Source organism: Notolepis coatsorum (genome assembly GCF_963971535.1).
Source record: "Notolepis coatsorum genome assembly, chromosome: 19".
Taxonomy (NCBI): domain Eukaryota; kingdom Metazoa; phylum Chordata; class Actinopteri; order Aulopiformes; family Paralepididae; genus Notolepis; species Notolepis coatsorum.
Genome location: NC_140183.1, coordinates 66,450,437 through 66,471,751, shown reverse-complemented (window position 1 = coordinate 66,471,751; position 21,315 = coordinate 66,450,437). Strand labels below are relative to the sequence as shown.

The following is a 21,315-nucleotide window of genomic DNA, read 5'->3' as shown; positions in this document are numbered from 1 at the left end:
ACCAGCAGAAGGAACCTCTTCACCTAGAAGGAACCTCTTCACCAGCAGAAGGAACCTCTTCACCAGCAGAATGAACCTCTTCACCAGCAGAAGGAACCTCTTCACATAGAAGGAACCTCTTCACCAGCAGAAGGAACCTCTTCACCTAGAAGGAACCTCTTCACCTAGAAAGAACCTCTTCACCTAGAAGGAACCTCTTCACCAGAAGGAACTTCTTCACCTAGAAGGAACCTCGCCAGCAGAAGGAACCTCGTCGTAAACTCCAAAGCGCGTTCCCGTTCAGCTCATTTGCATACAAACCACGCCCCCGACAGTCCTTATAAAGCAGTCAATGGGCAGTGTGCAAACCCTCGCTGAAATGTCAAAGCGCCGTTCTGACACGGTAGGAAGAGGCGCACCTGCCTCTAAGCAACGACGTAGGAATTTCACCAATGCTGAAATGGAGGTGGGGATCCCTTGTAAACAAGACAAACGTATTCCTCTGGTCTGCATCCCCTTAACAATTGTGTGTATTGAGCTGTACTGTATTGTAAATTCTGCAATCTGTTAATAAAGTTTCCATTCATTAATTCAGGTACTGATATCGGGAGTGGAGAATTATAAGGGGGTTCTTTTCAGCAGCGTCAGCTCCGGTTACAGGGGCACCCACAATAAACATCCCTGACACCCTTTGAGTATTACTGAGTGATGTGTTTAGTTATTGGTATACATTGTAAACTGTATTGAATAATGACAGAAGCAAGCAAGTCGAATTCAGGTCCAGATTTAATGGGTCAGGATGCATGTCCTGGTTAGGTGGTTGTTGAGGTGGCTGGAGGGGTAGCGGGACACCACGCTTCTCCGCAATGTTGTGCAGGACGCAGCAGGCCATGATAATCGTACACACCTGGAAAGAATAAATAAGCCACAATAAATGACATGCAACATATGATTGTATTGGGCTGAGGTGGGCACTCATACATGTTTTAACACGGCACGGCCAAAACAATTTATCAGCTGTTGCCTTCATCCACACCTTATCCGGCTTGTACAGCAGCTTGCCACCTGCTGCGTCCAAACACATCCAGCGTCTCTTTATCGACCCAATTGTGCGCTCCACGGTGGACCGGGTGCGCGCATGGCACTCGTTATACGCCGCCTCCTGCGCGGCGTGAGGGTTGGCGACTGGGGTCATCAGCCATGGGGCCAGTGCATATCCACGGTCTCCTAATAAAACAAGTCATTAGAGGAATAGAAGCCTATACTGGTGCAAGAACAATTCTATACGCACAGATACTTACCAATTAGCCATGCGTCTCCTGCGTCTCCTTGTTCGAGGAGCATACAGGGTTGGAGCGTCTGGTCTGGCTCCTCAGTGGTGGCTCCAGCGTCTCGGACAGCTCCATTAGCACAAGTCTTGGCAGCCTGAAGCGTCCCAGCAGGTACGCGTCACTCTCGGCGAAGAGATCAGCGTGGTCCCTGTACTGGCGCTCCCTATTCATTGCGCGTTCGTATCGAGCGTGATTATGCTGGACGTAACCCATAATTGTGTGTGTAAACCTTGGGTGCAGAGTTGACCATAAGTTTTAAGCATGGCGCGATTAATCACTGTTAATTGGATGCCAGGGTTCAATGTACATGATTGCTGTTCAAGTGCACCTGCAAGGTCAGGTTTATTTGTCACACGCAACATCGTACCGGTAAGATGAGCAGTGGAATGTTTATCCCACTGGCTCTTATGATGTATACAATAAGCAAATGTCCCAAACTATAAATAAGAACAACAATAAAATTATAACAGAATTATGTGGCTGATGTATTTATTTATTCCGAGTCATTTGCAGTGTGTGTAGCTATTATTTATTTTTCCGACATCAAATAACGTAATTTCTTATCATACAAATATTGTCATATTTATTTTAATTATGATTAAGTAATTAATTCCAAGGAGGCCTGTAGTGTTGACGTGAAGGAATCACTATGAGAACACAGTCTGTCAAGTTGTAATAAAGTTTTAAATTAGTCAATCAATCATGAGATTTGATCGTGGGCTGAGAGCATATTTAAGTGTGCTCCTCAGCACTCTTGGATCTGCTCTCAAATAAGATCTCAGGAAAATTTGAGGACTCCCACTCCCAGCCCTAATATGTCTTAAATAGGCCAAAATCTGGCTAAGACGAAATATTTTGTCGTAACTACGTTCGAGAATGAGACCCAATGTGCTTATTCCCTAAAGTCACTGGGTCTCATTCCCGAAAATGTTTCAAAGATATATTCTGGAAGACTTTTCTTGGAACCACTGAGACATAATCTATGACAAGTTCACTCTGAGTCCTGAACGTGCTGGAGATATGTCTTAAAGGGGAACTATTTTACTATTTCTTTCACTATTTGGGCACTTTTACACAATTCCTGTGAGTCTATGGAACACCTCTGTAATATATATATATTTTTTATTCATTGTTTTGTATTTCTAATCAAGTCCTCAAAAACAGCATTTTTCTACCTCAAGATCTCGAGCTGTTTTGAGCCTGGGCTCCTAAACCACTGCGCAGCGTTCTGGTTCACCTGAACATTAACATGCAGCAGTGTCTTTATGACATCACATATAGGCACATTTTCAAACGACTCAGTTCAGTGAGGGTGAATATTGTGAGAGGAGAATTGGAAGAATGCGCCAATATGAGAATTTTGAGACATAGATCATATTAATATAAGTTCACATAGCTAGGAAACAATGCTAAACACTCAAAAAGGCCATTTATAAGATAGTTCCCCTTTAAGTGGCTGAAAAGGTCGCACAAATTATATTATCTGATATCTGCTTGGAGAATGGCATTCTGTCTTAAACTCGAAAGCGCGTTCCCGTTCAGCTCATTTGCATACAAAACAATGCCTCCATAGCTCCTTATAAGGCAACTGGTTGTGTGAAATGGAATGGCGGAAGTGCTTTGAGAGCCGCGTGATTACGAAACCTAGCGTCAGTCAGTGCCAATCAGAGAGCGTCTCCGAGAAATGCGGCTAGGTTTCATAATCACGCTTGCGCCCATCAAAACTAGATTAGATTAATGTATTGGCATTATATACAGTTCGCGGTACACACCTGCCGCAGCGCGCGCGCACACACATACGCGCGCGCAGTACTGTATATGAATGAATGAATGACATATAATATATATAGCCTACGGGCCGGCGGGCGTAATGAATGAACGCAGTATGGCTTATTATTCCATAATTAAACCTATAGGCTACTGTTCATTCGTAGGCGCACACAAGACTTGTTATGGAATATTAATGCAGTCTATTTCCACCGATTAGCTTTAGTTCTTATTTATTTATCCACTGTCATTTTAGCTGTACTGTACTGTACCCATTCTGCAATCTGTTAATAAAGTTTTCAATCAATCAATCAATCAATCAATCAAACAAAGGTCTGTATCCCAATCAATGGGATACATTGCATGTTGACCTGCATTCTTTCAAATGTATATAATTAATCATTAAAACATATGTGTAACAAATAAGAAATACAAATACCACAGAAGGCATTAAATAATTATTATTTTCAATCATTTCACAATAATTGCATAATTGTGTTTGAATATCTGAGTAATTAAAGTAATTATACATTTGTCCAAAATAGCTGGTTCAGATATGGTTAAGCAGCTGCCCTGTGATCAGATGAATCCATATTATACATTTTTCCGACATCAAATGCGTAATTTCTTATCGTACAAATATTGTCATATTTATTTTAATTATGATTAAGTAATTAATTCCAAGGAGGCCTGTATCGTTAACATGAAGGAATCACTATGAGAACACAGTCTGTCAAGTTATAATAACATTTTAAATTAGTCAATCAATCATGAGATTTGATCGTGGGCTGAGAGCAGATTTAAGAGTGCTCCTCAGCACTCTTAAATCTGCTCTCAGCCACGATCAAATAAGATCTCAGGAAAGTTTGGGGACTCCCACTCCCAGCCCTAATATGTCTTAAATAGGCCGAAATCTGGCTAAGACGAAATATTTTGTCGTAACTTTGTTCGGGAATGAGACCCACTATCTTCGAGGACTATTGGTCAAGTTTTGACCCTCTGCCCTTCAACTGTCCTGTCTTTAACTCGTTTTGTGTTTACAGTTTTAGCGGATCTCAGCCTAATTTTATAGTCGTTGATCAAGATGTTTTGTCATTTTATATTCACCAGTGAGAGAAACGACTACTAAAACCACCCAAACTGAGTATAGCGTATATATTTATTAAAAAAGAATTCAAGACGTTTTTTTCATCACACATACACAAGACTTGTAGTGAAATTAAGGTGGCCATGCCTGCCTTGATTGGTGGCCATGCCTGCCGTCATTTCACTGTCTTGTGTATATGTGACGAATAAACCTCTTGAATCTTACCTTGTTTTAGATAAAAATAACATTAACTACCAAGCATATATATTTTGTTATTTTTATCTAAAACAAGGTAAGTTAAGTCTGAAAATGGCAGAGTTTGTTATTGATATCGCTAAGCTGACCAGTCAGACAAATAGCCTATTTTTATTGTAGATGGAGCTATCGATCAGTAATCAATCGATCAGTCAAGACCCAAGTCCTAACCTTTGAGTTCCGAGTCCTAAACAAGTCATAATGCACGCTTCACCAAATGTATACATAGTACCCTTTTAACAGAGTAATAATATATTACATTTACACAATGTAATGCATGAATGGTTTTTAAAATGGGTATTACTTTCCAAATAAACTTCCAATAATTCCATGGAAATACATGGGTAGCCATGAGAACATCAATATGACAACAAAAACAAAATGGCTGTCATAGAGGCTAATTACAATAATTTAGTCCAAGGTCTGTTAAAACAAGTGCGACTGAACTTAATACAAAAAACAAGTAGTGCAAACAAAGAAGCAGCATTTTATCATATTTTCCAAATAAAATGTATTTTCATTCAAAAGGTATCAATGAACCCCCCCCCCCCCCCCTACCACACTAACCAATTCCTATTGTCTCTGTCCCTCTTTCTCTAATGATAATACTCTGTCCCTCTTTCTCTAATGATAATACTCTGTCCCTCTTTCTCTAATGATAATACTCTGTCCCTCTTTCTCTAATGATAATACTCTGTCCCTCTTTCTCTAATGATAATACTCTGTCCCTCTTTCTCTAATGATAATACTCTGTCCCTCTTTCTCTAATGATAATACTCTGTCCCTCTTTCTCTAATGATATACTCTGTCCCTCTTTCTCTAATGATAATACTCTGTCCCTCTTTCTCTAATGATATACTCTGTCCCTCTTTCTCTAATGATATACTCTGTCCCTCTTTCTCTAATGATATACTCTGGACACCTAAAGAAATAGATACATTTGGCCAAGAGCTGCTTGAGAAAACCAGTTCAGGAGTATATTGGGGGGAAAAAAGAATAAGGATCACCATATCCATTTGACAGGTTTATACTTATTTCTGAAGGTACAACTCATTATGCCACGTCATGCCCAGATGTCACAGTAATGAAGTCAGATATTTGTATTAAACATTTTATGAATTGATTTACAGAATTATTTACAAAGATCTTCCAACACCAGGCTGTTATTTACTGCTGACTGCGTACTGCAGGGAAAAAACATAAAAAACAACAACAACAGATGAACAAATAAACAAAGAGCATCTCCTATTCTGATCACTCCCTCTGCTGTGTGTCGGTCTGGTATCACCGTGTCGGTCTGGTATCACCGTGTCGGTCTGGTATCACCGTGTCTGTCTGTTATCACTGTGTCGGTCTGTTATCACCGTGTCGGTCTGGTATCACCGTGTCGGTCTGTTATCACCGTGTCGGTCTGTTATCACCGTGTCTGTCTGTTATCACCGTGTCTGTCTGTTATCACCGTGTCGGTCTGTTATTCGGTCTGTTATCACCGTGTCTGTCTGTTATCACCGTGTCGGTCTGTTATCACTGTGTCTGTCTGGTATCACCGTGTCGGTCTGTTATCACCGTGTCGGTCTGTTATCACTGTGTCTGTCTGTTATCACTGTGTCGGTCTGTTATCACTGTGTCTGTCTGTTATCACCACACCTGGTCTGTTATCACCGTGTCTGTCTGTTATCACCGTGTCGGTCTGTTATCACCGTGTCGGTCTGTTATCACTGTGTCTGTCTGTTATCACTGTGTCTGTCTGTTATCACCGTGTCTGTCTGTTATCACCGTGTCTGTCTGTTATCACTGTGTCTGTCTGTTATCACCGTGTCTGTCTGTTATCACCGTGTCTGTCTGTTATCACTGTGTCTGTCTGTTATCACTGTGTCTGTCTGTTATCACCACACCTGGTCTGTTATCACTGTGTCGGTCTGTTATCACCACACCTGGTCTGTTATCACCGTGTCGGTCTGTTATCACCGTGTCGGTCTGTTATCACCACACCTGGTCTGTTATCACCACACCTGGTCTGTTATCACCACACCTGGTCTGTTATCACCGTGTCTGTCTGTTATCACTGTGTCTGTCTGTTATCACCACACCTGGTCTGTTATCACTGTGTCGGTCTGTTATCACCGTGTCGGTCTGTTATCACTGTGTCTGTCTGTTATCACTGTGTCTGTCTGTTATCACCACACCTGGTCTGTTATCACTGTGTCGGTCTGTTATCACCGTGTCGGTCTGTTATCACTGTGTCTGTCTGTTATCACTGTGTCTGTCTGTTATCACCACACCTGGTCTGTTATCACTGTGTCGGTCTGTTATCACCGTGTCGGTCTGTTATCACCGTGTCGGTCTGTTATCACTGTGTCTGTCTGTTATCACTGTGTCGGTCTGTTATCACCGTGTCGGTCTGTTATCACCGTGTCTGTCTGTTATCACTGTGTCGGTCTGTTATCACTGTGTCGGTCTGTTATCACCGTGTCGGTCTGTTATCACTGTGTCTGTCTGTTATCACTGTGTCGGTCTGTTATCACCGTGTCGGTCTGTTATCACCACACCTGGTCTGTTATCACCACACCTGGTCTGTTATCACTGTGTCTGTCTGTTATCACCGTGTCGGTCTGTTATCACCACACCTGGTCTGTTATCACCACACCTGGTCTGTTATCACTGTGTCTGTCTGTTATCACCACACCTGGTCTGTTATCACTGTGTCTGTCTGTTATCACTGTGTCTGTCTGTTATCACTGTGTCTGTCTGTTATCACTGTGTCTGTCTGTTATCACTGTGTCTGTCTGTTATCACTGTGTCGGTCTGTTATCACCACACCTGGTCTGTTATCACCACACCTGGTCTGTTATCACTGTGTCTGTCTGTTATCACCACACCTGGTCTGTTATCACTGTGTCGGTCTGTTATCACCGTGTCGGTCTGTTATCACTGTGTCTGTCTGTTATCACTGTGTCTGTCTGTTATCACCGTGTCGGTCTGTTATCACTGTGTCTGTCTGTTATCACTGTGTCTGTCTGTTATCACCGTGTCGGTCTGTTATCACCGTGTCTGTCTGTTATCACTGTGTCTGTCTGTTATCACTGTGTCGGTCTGTTATCACCGTGTCGGTCTGTTATCACCGTGTCTGTCTGTTATCACTGTGTCTGTCTGTTATCACCGTGTCGGTCTGTTATCACCGTGTCGGTCTGTTATCACCGTGTCGGTCTGTTATCACCGTGTCTGTCTGTTATCACCGTGTCGGTCTGTTATCACCGTGTCTGTCTGTTATCACCGTGTCGGTCTGTTATCACCGTGTCGGTCTGTTATCACTGTGTCTGTCTGTTATCACCGTGTCGGTCTGTTATCACTGTGTCGGTCTGTTATCACCGTGTCGGTCTGTTATCACCGTGTCTGTCTGTTATCACCACACCTGGTCTGTTATCACTGTGTCTGTCTGTTATCACCGTGTCGGTCTGTTATCACCGTGTCGGTCTGTTATCACCGTGTCGGTCTGTTATCACCGTGTCGGTCTGTTATCACCACACCTGGTCTGTTATCACTGTGTCTGTCTGTTATCACCGTGTCTGTCTGTTATCACCGTGTCGGTCTGTTATCACCGTGTCGGTCTGTTATCACTGTGTCGGTCTGTTATCACCGTGTCTGTCTGTTATCACTGTGTCTGTCTGGTATCACTGTGTCTGTCTGTTATCACCGTGTCTGTCTGTTATCACTGTGTCTGTCTGTTATCACCGTGTCTGTCTGTTATCACTGTGTCTGTCTGTTATCACCACACCTGGTCTGTTATCACCGTGTCGGTCTGTTATCACCACACCTGGTCTGTTATCACCACACCTGGTCTGTTATCACCGTGTCGGTCTGTTATCACCGTGTCGGTCTGTTATCACCGTGTTGGTCTGTTATCACCACACCTGGTCTGTTATCACCGTGTCGGTCTGTTATCACCACACCTGGTCTGTTATCACCACACCTGGTCTGTTATCACCGTGTCGGTCTGTTATCACCGTGTCGGTCTGTTATCACCACACCTGGTCTGTTATCACCACACCTGGTCTGTTATCACCACACCTGGTCTGTTATCACCACACCTGGTCTGTTATCACCACACCTGGTCTGTTATCACCACACCTGGTCTGTTATCACCACACCTGGTCTGTTATCACCACACCGCAGTTACTGGAAATGAATCGTCTCTGAAAATCCTGCAGCTGATTTCCCACAGGCGGACATGATAAACACTAAAGAAATATGCTTTATTATTACATTCACACGCCCTGCTACATTGGCTGATCCTGAGCCAGTTTACTGAGCTTCCTGTAGCAGCGTCTGCTGTAGTTACGCTGGCAGGGGATCAGTTGGAGCAGTTCGAAAATGGCCAAACTGTAAAGTAAAAAAAAATAAAAAAACACCATATCCTCAAAAATGCATGATCACAAAAATATGTTTCTTCATCTCTATTGTTAGGTCTCCACAAAGAGCTTAACCCTTTCACTCCCGCACTACCAAACGGTTAACCCTTTCACTGCCACACAACATCAGGTTAACCCTTTCACTGCCACACTACATCAGGTTAACCCTTTCACTGCCACACTACGGAAGGTTAACCCTTTCACTATCACACTACCGACGGGTAACCGTGGGTAGTGTGATAGTAAAGGGTTAACCTTCTGTAGTGTGGCAGTGAAAGGGTTAAGGGTTATGGCTAAGGTAAGGGAATAGTCCTTTAGAAAATGATGACACGTTCCGGTGTTGTAGCTTCGGCCAGGAAGTGACGACGCCCCGATACCAGGCGGGGTCTAGCGGAATGTCCCGCCCCCAGGAAGTGACGACGCCCCGATACCAGGCGGGGTCTAGCGGAATGTCCCGCCCCCAGGAAGTGATTCTTCTTCTGGTTTTATTCGAAACATTAAAGGGTTTTTTGTTCTCATTAAGCGTGACGTGAGGGACCGTTCCGATTGGTTGATCTTGTCCCCCGCCGGTCCGTGATTGGTTGCGTCACACGCTGGTCTCGATGTGGGGAGACATCTTGGAGTTGAGGACGTGGGACAGCAGTCTGTGCTGGTGGTGGTACCTGGAACACACACACACAGAGACACACACACACACACACACACACACACCACACACCACACAGAGACACACACACACACACACACACACACACACAGAGACACACACACACACACACACACACACACACACACACACACACACACACACACACACACACACACAGAGACACACACACACACACACACACACACACACATACACACACAGAGACACACACACACACACACACATACACACACACACACATACACATACACACACACACACACACACACACATACACACACACACACACACACACACACACACACACACACACACACACACACATACACATACACACAGAGACACACACACACACACACACACACACACACACACACACATACACACAGAGACACACATACACACACACACACACACACACACACACACAGACACACACACACACACACACACACACACACACACACACACACACACACACACACACACACACACACACACACACACACACACACACACACACACACAGGAAAAAGTAACCCATTACAAGCAGCCTTGTAACAAGTGAGAACATTGTCGCCATCTCCTGGCCAAATGTTATTACTACAGATCAGGGAAAAAACATGTCTCGCTTACATTATATCAAGAATCTGAATTGTGAAGGAGATGAAAATTAACCAACTGCAAATCACTGAATTACTTAGTGAGTCGGCTAACAGGTCTCTTCAAAGTAATAATGGTCAGTCAGTTCATTAGTTAGTAAGTTAGCGATGACTTGTTTTTTTTGTGGTTAAATTTTATTTTTATTTTGAAAAGGACATACAAAAAATCACAGCGATGACTTGTTTGAGTCGGCTACTAACTTGCTAATAACCCTCTGGATCTCTCTGTTCTCCTCTTCTCTCAGCTTCACCAACACATGCTCCAGGATGGGAAGCTCCAGGTTCAAATACTGGGCCACCTGAGAGGACAGGAGAGGAGGAGGAAAGAGGAGAGGAGAGGAGAGGAGAGGAGAGGAGAGGAGAGGAGAGGAGAGAAGAGAAGAGAAGAGAAGAGAAGAGAAGAGAAGAGAAGAGAAGAGAAGAGGAGAGGAGAGGAGAGGAGAGGAGAGGAGAGGAGAGGAGAGGAGAGGAGAGGAGAGGAGAGAGCATTGGAGGGGAGAGAAGAGACGAGAAGAGAATATAATATAATAGAATTATTGTCCAATGGGACAAGCATCAAACAGGAATGACAACACTATACTCTCACTTTTGTTATAAATATATGAATTATACACAGGCCTAACTAAATAAATTGTTTGGTTCCTGTTGGTTGTCAGTTAAGGCCATGGGTAGGGAATTTATTTGATTATTTTGTAAATTTTATTTATTTGTTCCCACAGCGACTATGGATAGGGCATTTTTTATTTAATTAACATGGATGCATGTACTCTGCCAGCATGTTTAATATCCATAATGTTAAAGGTTAAAATACAAAGACACTGTTGTGGCGATAAGAAAGTAGCGAGCCAGAGACGTGGTTCGAGTTGAGGTACTTTACTTCTCACTCACATAGCATTTACAATAACAACAAAGTTAACCCGGAACCGGAAGTGGTATTTAACCTGTCCCCTAAACAGTACAACCCACACGCTTAAAGGCACAAGCCCACCTTGGTGAATGTCTCTTAATATAGGTCACCACACAGGCCCCCCCAGAATTCACCCATACAAAAACTGCAACTAATTAATAGCCAGTGAACAGTCCATCAGTGAACAGATCACAGCATGAAATAGTCAACGTGGAGGGGGACGGATCAAGCGGCCGAACCGACTGCGCTTAACCAGAGGGGGACTAAGGGAGATAAGTGGAACCAGCGGCCGGGCCACGGAAGGGGCCAAGGCCGGAACAGAGGATAGGGCAGGGGTCTGAGCCGAAACCGGGGGGCGCCCCCGCCGCGGGGGTAGGGCCAACTTAACTGGTTCGTCCTTGTCCAAGTGAGCAGGCTTAAGACGGTCTATAGTGACCCGCTCTGGCCTGCCTCCCATGTCCACAACAAAGTTTTTAGTGCCTGCCTCCAAGACACGGAAAGGCCCGTCATAAGGGGGCTGCAGCGGGGTCCGATGGCTGTCGTGCCGGATGAAAACATATTTGGCCAATGGCAGGTCCCTGGGGACGTAGGACTGGGGAAGGCAGTGGCGGGATGTTGGAATGGGAATAAGGGCATCGGCAACACCCCGGGACACTGCTCGATGGGAGGCGACGGACCAGGACGCTGTGGCCCCCGGAAGAAACTCCCCAGGGACCCGCAGCGGCTGGCCGTACACCAGCTCGGCGGACGAGGCCTGGAGGTCCTCCTTGGGGGCAGAACGAAGACCAAGCAAGACCCACGGGAGGCGGTCAACCCAGGCGCCATCCGTAAGGGCAGCCCGAAGAGCGGCCTTCATGTCCCTATGGAACCGCTCGCAAAGTCCGTTGCCCTGCGGGTTGTACGCCGTAGTGCGGTGGATCTTCACCCCCAGGTGCTCCGCAACTGCAGTCCAGAGCTCCGAAGTGAATTGGGGGCCCCCGGTGTGCCAAAACGGGCCACCCAGCAGCCGATGAACGCCCGGGCCACCTCCGCTGCCGTAGTGGAGGACAGTGGAACAGCCTCCGGCCACCTGGTGGTCCTGTCCACCATGGTGAGGAGGTGAGTATATCCATGGGAGGGGGGCAGGGGGCCCACCAGGTCCACATTCACATGGTCGAACCGCCTCTCCGGCACTATAAACGGTGCCAAAGGGGCTTTGGTATGGCGGTGCACCTTGGCACGCTGGCACGCCACACATGAGCTAGCCCAGGTCCTAACATCCTTCCGGAGGCCAGGCCACACAAACTTGACCCCCACCAGCTTAGTCGAGGCCTTCACACCTGGGTGGGAAAGGCTGTGGATCATGTTAAAAACCCGGCGCCGCCAGGCCGTAGGCACCATAGGGCGCGGTTGGCCAGTGGAGACGTCGCAGAGGAGAGTGGCGTTAGCTGTGTCGAACACCACATCCTCCAGCTGCAGTGCGGTAGGACCCGTCCGATAGGCCTGAATGTCCGAGTCCGTGGCTTGGTCTGCCGCCATGGCGGCATAATCGAGTCCCAAGTGGACGGACCCGATGACCGCCCGAGAGAGGCAGTCGGCGACAAAGTTGTCCTTGCCCGCCACGTGCTGAATGTCCGTGGTTAACTCGGAGATCGCCGATAGCTGCCGCTGCTGACGTCCCGACCACGGCTCCGAGGTCTTGGCCATGGAGAAAGTTAGCGGCTTGTGGTCCACAAAGGCAGTGAACTGGCGGCCTTCCAACAGGAATCTAAAGTGCCTGGTGGCGAGGAACAGACCCAGCAGTTCCCTGTCGAAAGTACTGTACTTACGCTCGTTGTCGCGGAGCTGTTTGCTAAAAAAGGCCAGTGGCTGCCAGGCACCGCCCACCCACTGCTCGCACACCGCCCCCACTGCATAGTCAGAGGCGTCTGTCGTGAGGGCGACCGGGGCAGTGGGAGAGGGGTGCGCCAGCAGAGCAGCGTTGGCTAGCGCGTTCTTGGCAGCCCCAAAAGCGCTGTCCATCCCCGAGGACCAATCTAACTCGTCCTTGGGCACTTTGCCCCGCAGGGCCTCATACAAGGGTCGCATGAGGTGGGCAGCATGGGGAAGGAACCGGTTGTAAAAGTTCACCATGCCCAGGAACTCCTGTAGAGCCCGTACGGTGCGGGGACGAGGAAAACTGGCCACGGCCTCCACCCTGGCGGGGAGTGGGGTGGCTCCCTGTGGAGCGACATGGTGTCCGAGGAAAGTGATGGAGGACTGCCCGAACTGGCACTTGGTCGGGTTGACGATGAGGCCGTGTTTACTGAGCCGCTCAAACAGCTGCTGGAGGTGTGTCATGTGCTCCTCTATGGACGTACTGGCTACAAGAATGTCATCCAAGTACACAAACAAAAATGGCATGTCCTGGAGCACAGAGTCCATCAGGCGCTGAAACGTCTGCGCCGCCCCCATGAGCCCGAAAGGCATTCTTAGGAATTCGAAAAGCCCAAAGGGTGTAATGACAGCTGTCTTTGGCACATCCCGTGGATGGACCGGCACCTGGTGGTAACCGCGCACCAGGTCCACCTTGGAGAAGATGACAGCCCCTGCCAGGTGGGTAGAGAAGTCCTGTATGTGCGGAACAGGGTACCGGTCGGGGGTTGTGGCGTTATTAAGGCGACGGAAATCGCCGCATGGGCGCCAACCTCCGCCAGCCTTTGTAACCATGTGTAATGGAGAAGCCCACGGGCTGTTCGAGCGGCGCACAATGCCAAGTCGCTCCATGGTGGAAAACTCCCCCCTGGCGATTGCCAGCTTGGCTAGGTCGAGGCGCCGGGCCCGGGCATAGACTGGGGGGCCCTCTGTGGTAATATGGTGTTCCACACCGTGTTTGGCCACTGCAGATGAGAACGTGGGTGTGGTGAGGTCAGGGAACCCGGCGAGCAGGCGTTCATATGGGTCCCCGGTGGCAAGTGTGTTCAACAGGCAGAGAGCTCCGCCCCCCCCAACCGCCCCAAGTGTGCAGGGGTAAGAGGAAAAAGAGAGGGCATCGATCAAGCGACAGTTTTTAACATCTACCAGTAAGCTGAAAGCACAGAGGAAGTCTGCTCCCAGGAGCGGCGTGGACACCGCAGCCATCACAAAACCCCAGCCGAAACGGCGCCCCCCAAAACACACCTCCACATACCTGGTGCCGTAGGTACGTATGGGCGTACCGTTCGCTGCGTCCATCTGGGGCCCGTGTCTGCCGTCCATGGTGTCCACGCCCTGTGCCGGCAGGATGCTGCGTTGCGCGCCCGAGTCCACCAGCAGCCGCCGGCCAGACAAGGAGTCGGTGATAAACAATAGCTTGCAGTCATGGCCGGCACCCACAGCCACTAATGAGCGCCGGCCCTGGCGTTTCCCTGCCCCTTGAAACTGCATGGCTTGCGACACTGCTTGGCCCTGTCCCCAAACCTGGCATGGTAATAGCAGAGCCCATCGTCGGGTTGGCGTCGGGCTGTCACCGCAGCCGCGGTGTCTGTATAGGCCTCCAGTGGTGGGGCAGAGGTGCCCTGGTGGGGCAGCAGCGCATGGACAAACTGCTGCTGCCTGTTGGCCAGGAAAACCCTGTCCGCTTCTGCAGCCAGGCCGCGATAGTCCTTGGTGGAGGAGAGGAGGGAACTCGCCAGTGCTGTGCGCACAGGCACTGGAAGCTGTCGCAAGAAAATGTGTGTAAATAGAAAAGAGGGATCAGCTGATCCCAGTACAGCCAGCATTTTTTCCATCAACTCCGACGGTTTGCCATCGCCGAGGCCGTTGAGGGACAGCAGGCGGTCCGCTTTCTCCAGTTCTGACAGTTCATATAGCTTCAGAAGGAATGTCTTTAGCGCATTGTACTTGTCAGCTGCCGGCGGATCCTCCAACAGCATCATCGCCCGTGCCGTCGTTGAAGCATCCAACGCCGCCACAACATGGAAGTACTTAGTTAGATCCTGTGTTATTCCTCTCAGCTGGAATTGGGCTTCGACGTGTTGAAACCACGGCCGGGGATTATGCTGCCAAAAGTCAGGCAACTTGACGGTCGCAGCGTAAATGTTCGCTTGTAGCATGTTAGCGTCGTTAGCATTCGGTGCGGGAGCTTGCGGTTGCGCGACGCCGTTGTCTTGAGACATAACGCTAAATGCTGTTAACGTTACAAATGTCCTTCACAGGGTCACCAATGTGGCGATAAGAAAGTAGCGAGCCAGAGACGTGGTTCGAGTTGAGGTACTAAACAGTACAACCCACACGCTTAAAGGCACAAGCCCACCTTGGTGAATGTCTCTTAATATAGGTCACCACACTGTACTACAAAAGTACAATGTACAAAGGTAGTAGTATTAAAAATGCCACCCCTAAATACTACTCACTAAATATCGTCAGAGAGCTGTGCAAATATTGTGAAATACTTGCTTTTTATATATTCTCATTATTGACATGGACTGCACTTTTTTTTACTAAGATTTAACGAAACTATTGTTAAAAAAAAAAATTGGGTCGCGGGCGGCCGGGTAGCGCAGCGGACTAAGCGTCTGTCTACCACCACAGAGCCAGTGGTATTGAATCCAGCTGTGGTGCTTCCGGGTTGGTCGACCGTCCAAACTGACACAATTGGCAGTGTTAGCGGGTGGGAAAACCGGCGAGGGTGGGTCCTGGTTGTTGTAAACAGCGACTCCTACAGTTTGGTCGGGGCGCCTGCACAGCAAGGGAAGGATCTGGGGGGCATGTATATTTTCCCTAACGCACTTTTACTTCCGCGTTCAGGTTCCGCGATCTTTTCTCTCAGCGCCAATCGCGTTATGCCTAGTTCTGCCTCTAACAGCCTGCTAGCTAGCTAACGCCTAGTTCTATCACTGGTTAAGCTAGGCGACTCTTTCGAAGTTGGTTAAGGTTAGAGTTTGGAATCAGGGCTGGTGGTCTATCGCTCTGCTCTAAACCAAACTCTGACCTTAACCAACTTCGAAAGAGTCGCCAAGCAACCTGTTCCACCCCTTTGGGTCGCGTCTATTCGAATACCAACCGGTTTGTGCTTCCGTGTTCGCGTTTTGCGCTCTGATTGGCCACTGACCTACGCTAGTACGCCCCTGACCTACGCTAGTACGCCCCCCTTATCTACGCCAGTTATCTACCCCAGTTCGCCTCCAAGAACAGCTGTTTAACAGCTGTTTCCATGACTTTATGTGCGCTATAGTTCGCGTAAGTTTAAAGTGCTTAGAAATGCCGGTAAATGCCGGTTCATTCATGCTTTGAGGCACAATTCCTGACAGGATTTTATAATAAATTGTATTTTATAATATTGTAGCTTGACAATTTTAAGAAACTACGCTCTCAGCTGCACCTCTGTGAGTCTAGAGGAAGGACTATCAATGCCAATTTCATGGGCAGTACAATTAATTAATTTACTTTCTCAGTCAGTGCTAAGTGCAGTCATCTTATGCAGCATCACTTTTCACATCAAAACAAAAGTAGAACTGTAATGTGGACTTTCGCATATTATTAACATTGACAAACATATTTACAATTAGCATTTTATAAAGTAGAACTGTAATGTTTACTTTCTCAGTCAGTGCTAAGTGCAGCATCCCTTTTCACATCAAAACAAAAGTAGAACTGGAATGTGGACTTTCGCATATTATTAACATTGACAAACATATTTACAATTAGCATTTTATAAAGTAGAACTGTAATGTTTACTTTCTCAGTCAGTGCTAAGTGCAGCATCCCTTTTCACATCAAAACAAAAGTAGAACTGGAATGTGGACTTTCTCATATTATGTCACAGTGTGCGTAAATGTGCCTGTGGATTATACGTGCCCCATGTAAAATATTTAAACAACCATTAAGCAGTGTTGGGCAAGTTACTCAGGAAGTATAGGAGTTTGCTGAAAGCAGGATGAGAGAGCGTAGATTTCAGTGTGTATCATTTAATTGCATAGTGAGACAAACAACAAACCAAAACATTGACATCTAACTTATCTTTAAATATTTACTCAACCTCTAATGTCTAACTATGAATGAACACAACACTCTAACTTAACATCTTTAGCTAATAAAGTACTCAACCACTACTGTCTTTAACTATGAATGAACACAACACTCTAACTTACCATCTTTAGCTAATAAAGTACTCAACCTCTACTGTCTTTAACTATGAATGAACACAACACTCTAACTTAACATCTTTAGATAATAAAGTACTCAGCCTCTACTGTCTTTAACTATGAATGAACACAACACTCTAACTTACCATCTTTAGATAATAAAGTACTCAGCCTCTACTGTCTTTAACTATGAATGAACACAACACTCTAACTTAACATCTTTAGATAATAAAGTACTCAACCTCTACTGTCTTTAACTATGAATGAACACAACTGGCATTTCTAAGCACTTTAAACTTTCTTGGAGGCGAACTGGGGCAGATAACTGGGGCAGATAACTGGGGCAGATAACTGGGGTAGATAAGGGGGGCGTACTAGCGTAGGTCAGGGGCGTACTAGCGTAGGTCAGGGGCCAATCAGAGCGCAAAACGCGAACGCGGAAGCACGAACCGGTTGGTATTCGAATAGACGCCTTTGGGTCGGTACCGACCCCAAAATGACATTATGATCATAGATCCATATTTGTCAGAGTGATGCAAAAAAATTGCGATTTTAAAATCAAACGTTTTCAAGTATTAACATCACTAACATGTCACAAAAGCATGTAGAATGTATATTATCATCAATACGTTAGTTTAGCAATAGGTTAAAAGTGCCATAAGATAGTTTTAAGTTTTCGATTTTCGATCGTCTAGCCAAGCCGGAAACCAGAAATGGACATTTTTAACCATGGGAATTGTAGACTTTTTGCAGCCATTTTGTAGAGGACATGCATAGCTGTCGACCAGCGATATGATTATGATTGGCGATAATAAGCCACAAAAGGTAACGTTTTTGACAAATATTGAAACGCAGTTAGTGTCTCCTCCCTATTGTTAGCATGTAGGAACAATTAGATCTGAAATTAGTTTCAAAACGGTTGCACTGTGGGGAAAATAAAAAAGTACACTAGATTACAGTAGATATCATTATCTGTTCTTATGCACGCCTGGTGATACTAAATCCAAATTGAACTCGGCCATTTGAAAGATAATATATGTATATATATATAAATGTGAGAATTGGCTATAATAAGGTAATGTATAAGCATCTATTCTATATTCTATAATAATATTTCAAATTGCATTGGTCTGGATGGGAGAATTCAGTACTGTATCTACAGTGTTGACAGAATTGGCTATGGGGCGACAATAATGTATGTAGGAGGCATGAATTCCATCTTTAGCCTTTGGCTTGTTTATTCATTCATAGTGATTCACAGCAGCACAGCACATGGGCACTCCTCTCCGGGAGAGGTAGATGTGGTAAGAAGATAGAGAGGGAGAGAACAAAGGCTTAAATACTCCCAACCTGGCGTAGACAGTAGAAGCTCCGCCTATAGCGTCCTCCAGTGGACACAGATATATATGCAGTCATGGGAGCAGTAGAGTACAGTTACAGTTAGTTACAACCCTACATACAACCTCTAAATTCAACATACAGAACCTTCGGTTTTATCATCTTCCCTTTATTAATTTCCTTAGATCTTTTGTACACATGATCTCAAGACGGTACTGAACAAGATCAGTGGCAGTTTTTTAAGTTTGGTCATTATTATCATGGTGTTATTCACTGTCAAAGATGCAAAGAAAAATCATAATTCATATTCTCCTTTGTTTCATCACAATTTAAACAAGCCTAGTAATAGACACAATATTTCTGACACTGTGAATACATTCCATGAGGTCCATAGATGTACCTAGATACCAAGAATATGCAAATAGCCCTTGTAGAAGTGGAGCAATATTCCATTTACCTATATATTTTATGCGGATTTTCACATTGTGTGGAACAGGTTAAGTGATAGAACTAGGCGTAACGCGATTGGCGCTTACCGTCAGTGGCCAATCAGATCGCGGAACCCGAACGCGGAAGTGAAAGTGTGTTAGGGAAAATATACAATATAGTGTGACCTTCCACACGTTACACTCTCCCAGTGAGAGTCCGCGCTGCCAGGTGAAAAGAAGTGGTGGGCTGGGTACACATGTGTCGGAGGAAGCATGTGATTGTGATAGTCTCCACCCTCCCTGACCGATGGTAGGGGGCAGAGCACGCAACGACCAGGAAGGGGATTGGGAATTGGCATAATAACATAACATTGGGATGGGAGAAAAACGGAAATAGAAGGAGGAAAAAGATAATAATTTTCTTTTTTTTTAAATAAAGAAAATTGGGTCGCACCTAAATCGGCAGGGTCGGTCGGCAACCGGGACCAAACAATTAATTTTGCATGGCCCCATTGTTTTTTGTTGTCTAAAATATCACAAAGCTACAGTGGGCGGGACTAGAACACTCACATCATTGCTGACTTCCTGCTCATCCCTGTCCATCAGAAAGATCTTCATGATGTCATCGGAGGGCCCTTGAAGAATACGCTCCCACAGAGGGTGGTCACTGTTAACCAGCTTCCTCCTCTCTGTTAAACACACACACACACACACACACACACACACACACACACACACACACACACACACACACACACACACACACACACACACACACACACACACACACACACACACACACACACACACACACACACACACACACACACACACACACACACACACACAAACTTGTTAGAGGACATTCCATTAACTTTCCCCCAATCCATGATCTAATTTATTTTCCTTTCCCACCGATGACAGGCTGCTAGAGGAATCATACGTCTTTGTTAGAAACTAGGTCATTTAAGGCAAATTAAATGATCTGACTGAGAAACGTGAGTTGAAAGCTGCAATGACACCAAACCATTACCTCCACTCTGATGTATACAGTACAACGCAAACTCCTGGGGGTCATTCTCTATCTGGAGGAGGACACACACACACACACACACACACACACACACACACACACACACACACACACACACACACACACACACACACACACACACACACACACACACACACACACACACACACACACACACACACACACACACACACACACACACACACACACACACACACACACACACACACACTAAGGTTAGAAGGATTTACAAACCATGATTCATTACTATGGATGATATTTACCTTCAATTTCTTCCATATCAAATATCACAAAATATCAATATTATATATTTACTGCATATATATATATATTTTCTTTTCATTGTGCTGTATGACAATACATTTGAATCGAATCTAATCTAACCTAATAAAACATCAATACAACATAGAGGCTACCAACGGTCCTCATTGCGGTTTCGTCAATTATCTTTCGTTGTCATGGATCTCGTCCTGTTTCTGTGGTAATCTGGCAAAGGTCAGGGACATTGTATTTTTACAATGATATACTGATGTCAACATCTAAAATACTGAACACCTGCTGGTGTTGTGATGTCACTGAGCAGCTGTTCTATGACCTGGTGTTGTGATGTCACTGAGCAGCTGTTCTATGACCTGGTGTTGTGATGTCACTGAGCAGCTGTTCTATGACCTGGTGTTGTGATGTCACTGAGCAGCTGTTCTATGACCTGGTGTTGTGATGTCACTGAGCAGCTGTTCTATGACCTGGTGTTGTGATGTCACTGAGCAGCTGTTCTATGACCTGGTGTTGTGATGTCACTGAGCAGCTGTTCTATGACCTGGTGTTGTGATGTCACTGAGCAGCTGTTCTATGACCTGGTGTTGTGATGTCACTGAGCAGCTGTTCTATGACCTGGTGTTGTGATGTCACTGAGCAGCTGTTCTATGACCTGGTGTTGTGATGTCACTGAGCAGCTGTTCTATGACCTGGTGTTGTGATGTCACTGAGCAGCTGTTCTATGACCTGGTGTTGTGATGTCACTGAGCAGCTGTTCTATGACCTGGTGTTGTGATGTCACTGAGCAGCTGTTCTATGACCTGGTGTTGTGATGTCACTGAGCAGCTGTTCTATGACCTGGTGTTGTGATGTCACTGAGCAGCTGTTCTATGACCTGGTGTTGTGATGTCACTGAGCAGCTGTTCTATGACCTGGTGTTGTGTGGTCACTGAGCAGCTGTTCTATGACCTGGTGTTGTGATGTCACTGAGCAGCTGTTCTATGACCTGGTGTTGTGATGTCACTGAGCAGCTGTTCTATGACCAGGTGTTGTGATGTCACTGAGCAGCTGTTCTATGACCAGGTGTTGT

General features: G+C 46.1%; 1 protein-coding gene across 1 annotated transcript in view; it reads right to left on the bottom strand.

Annotated features, from left to right (window-relative positions):
- Positions 1–8,580: 8,580 nt before the first annotated feature.
- LOC311246533 (ras association domain-containing protein 6-like) overlaps positions 8,581–21,315 on the bottom strand; it is a gene marked incomplete at its 5' end in the record, with an annotated part of 90,323 nt that continues 77,588 nt past the window's right edge. The window contains 4 exons of the mRNA XM_084336683.1: positions 8,581–9,490; positions 10,362–10,459; positions 19,487–19,605; positions 19,950–20,001. Of these exons, the coding sequence (XP_084192809.1) occupies positions 9,415–9,490; positions 10,362–10,459; positions 19,487–19,605; positions 19,950–20,001 (345 nt within the window). The 3' untranslated portion in view covers positions 8,581–9,414. The remainder of the gene's footprint in view (positions 9,491–10,361; positions 10,460–19,486; positions 19,606–19,949; positions 20,002–21,315) is intronic.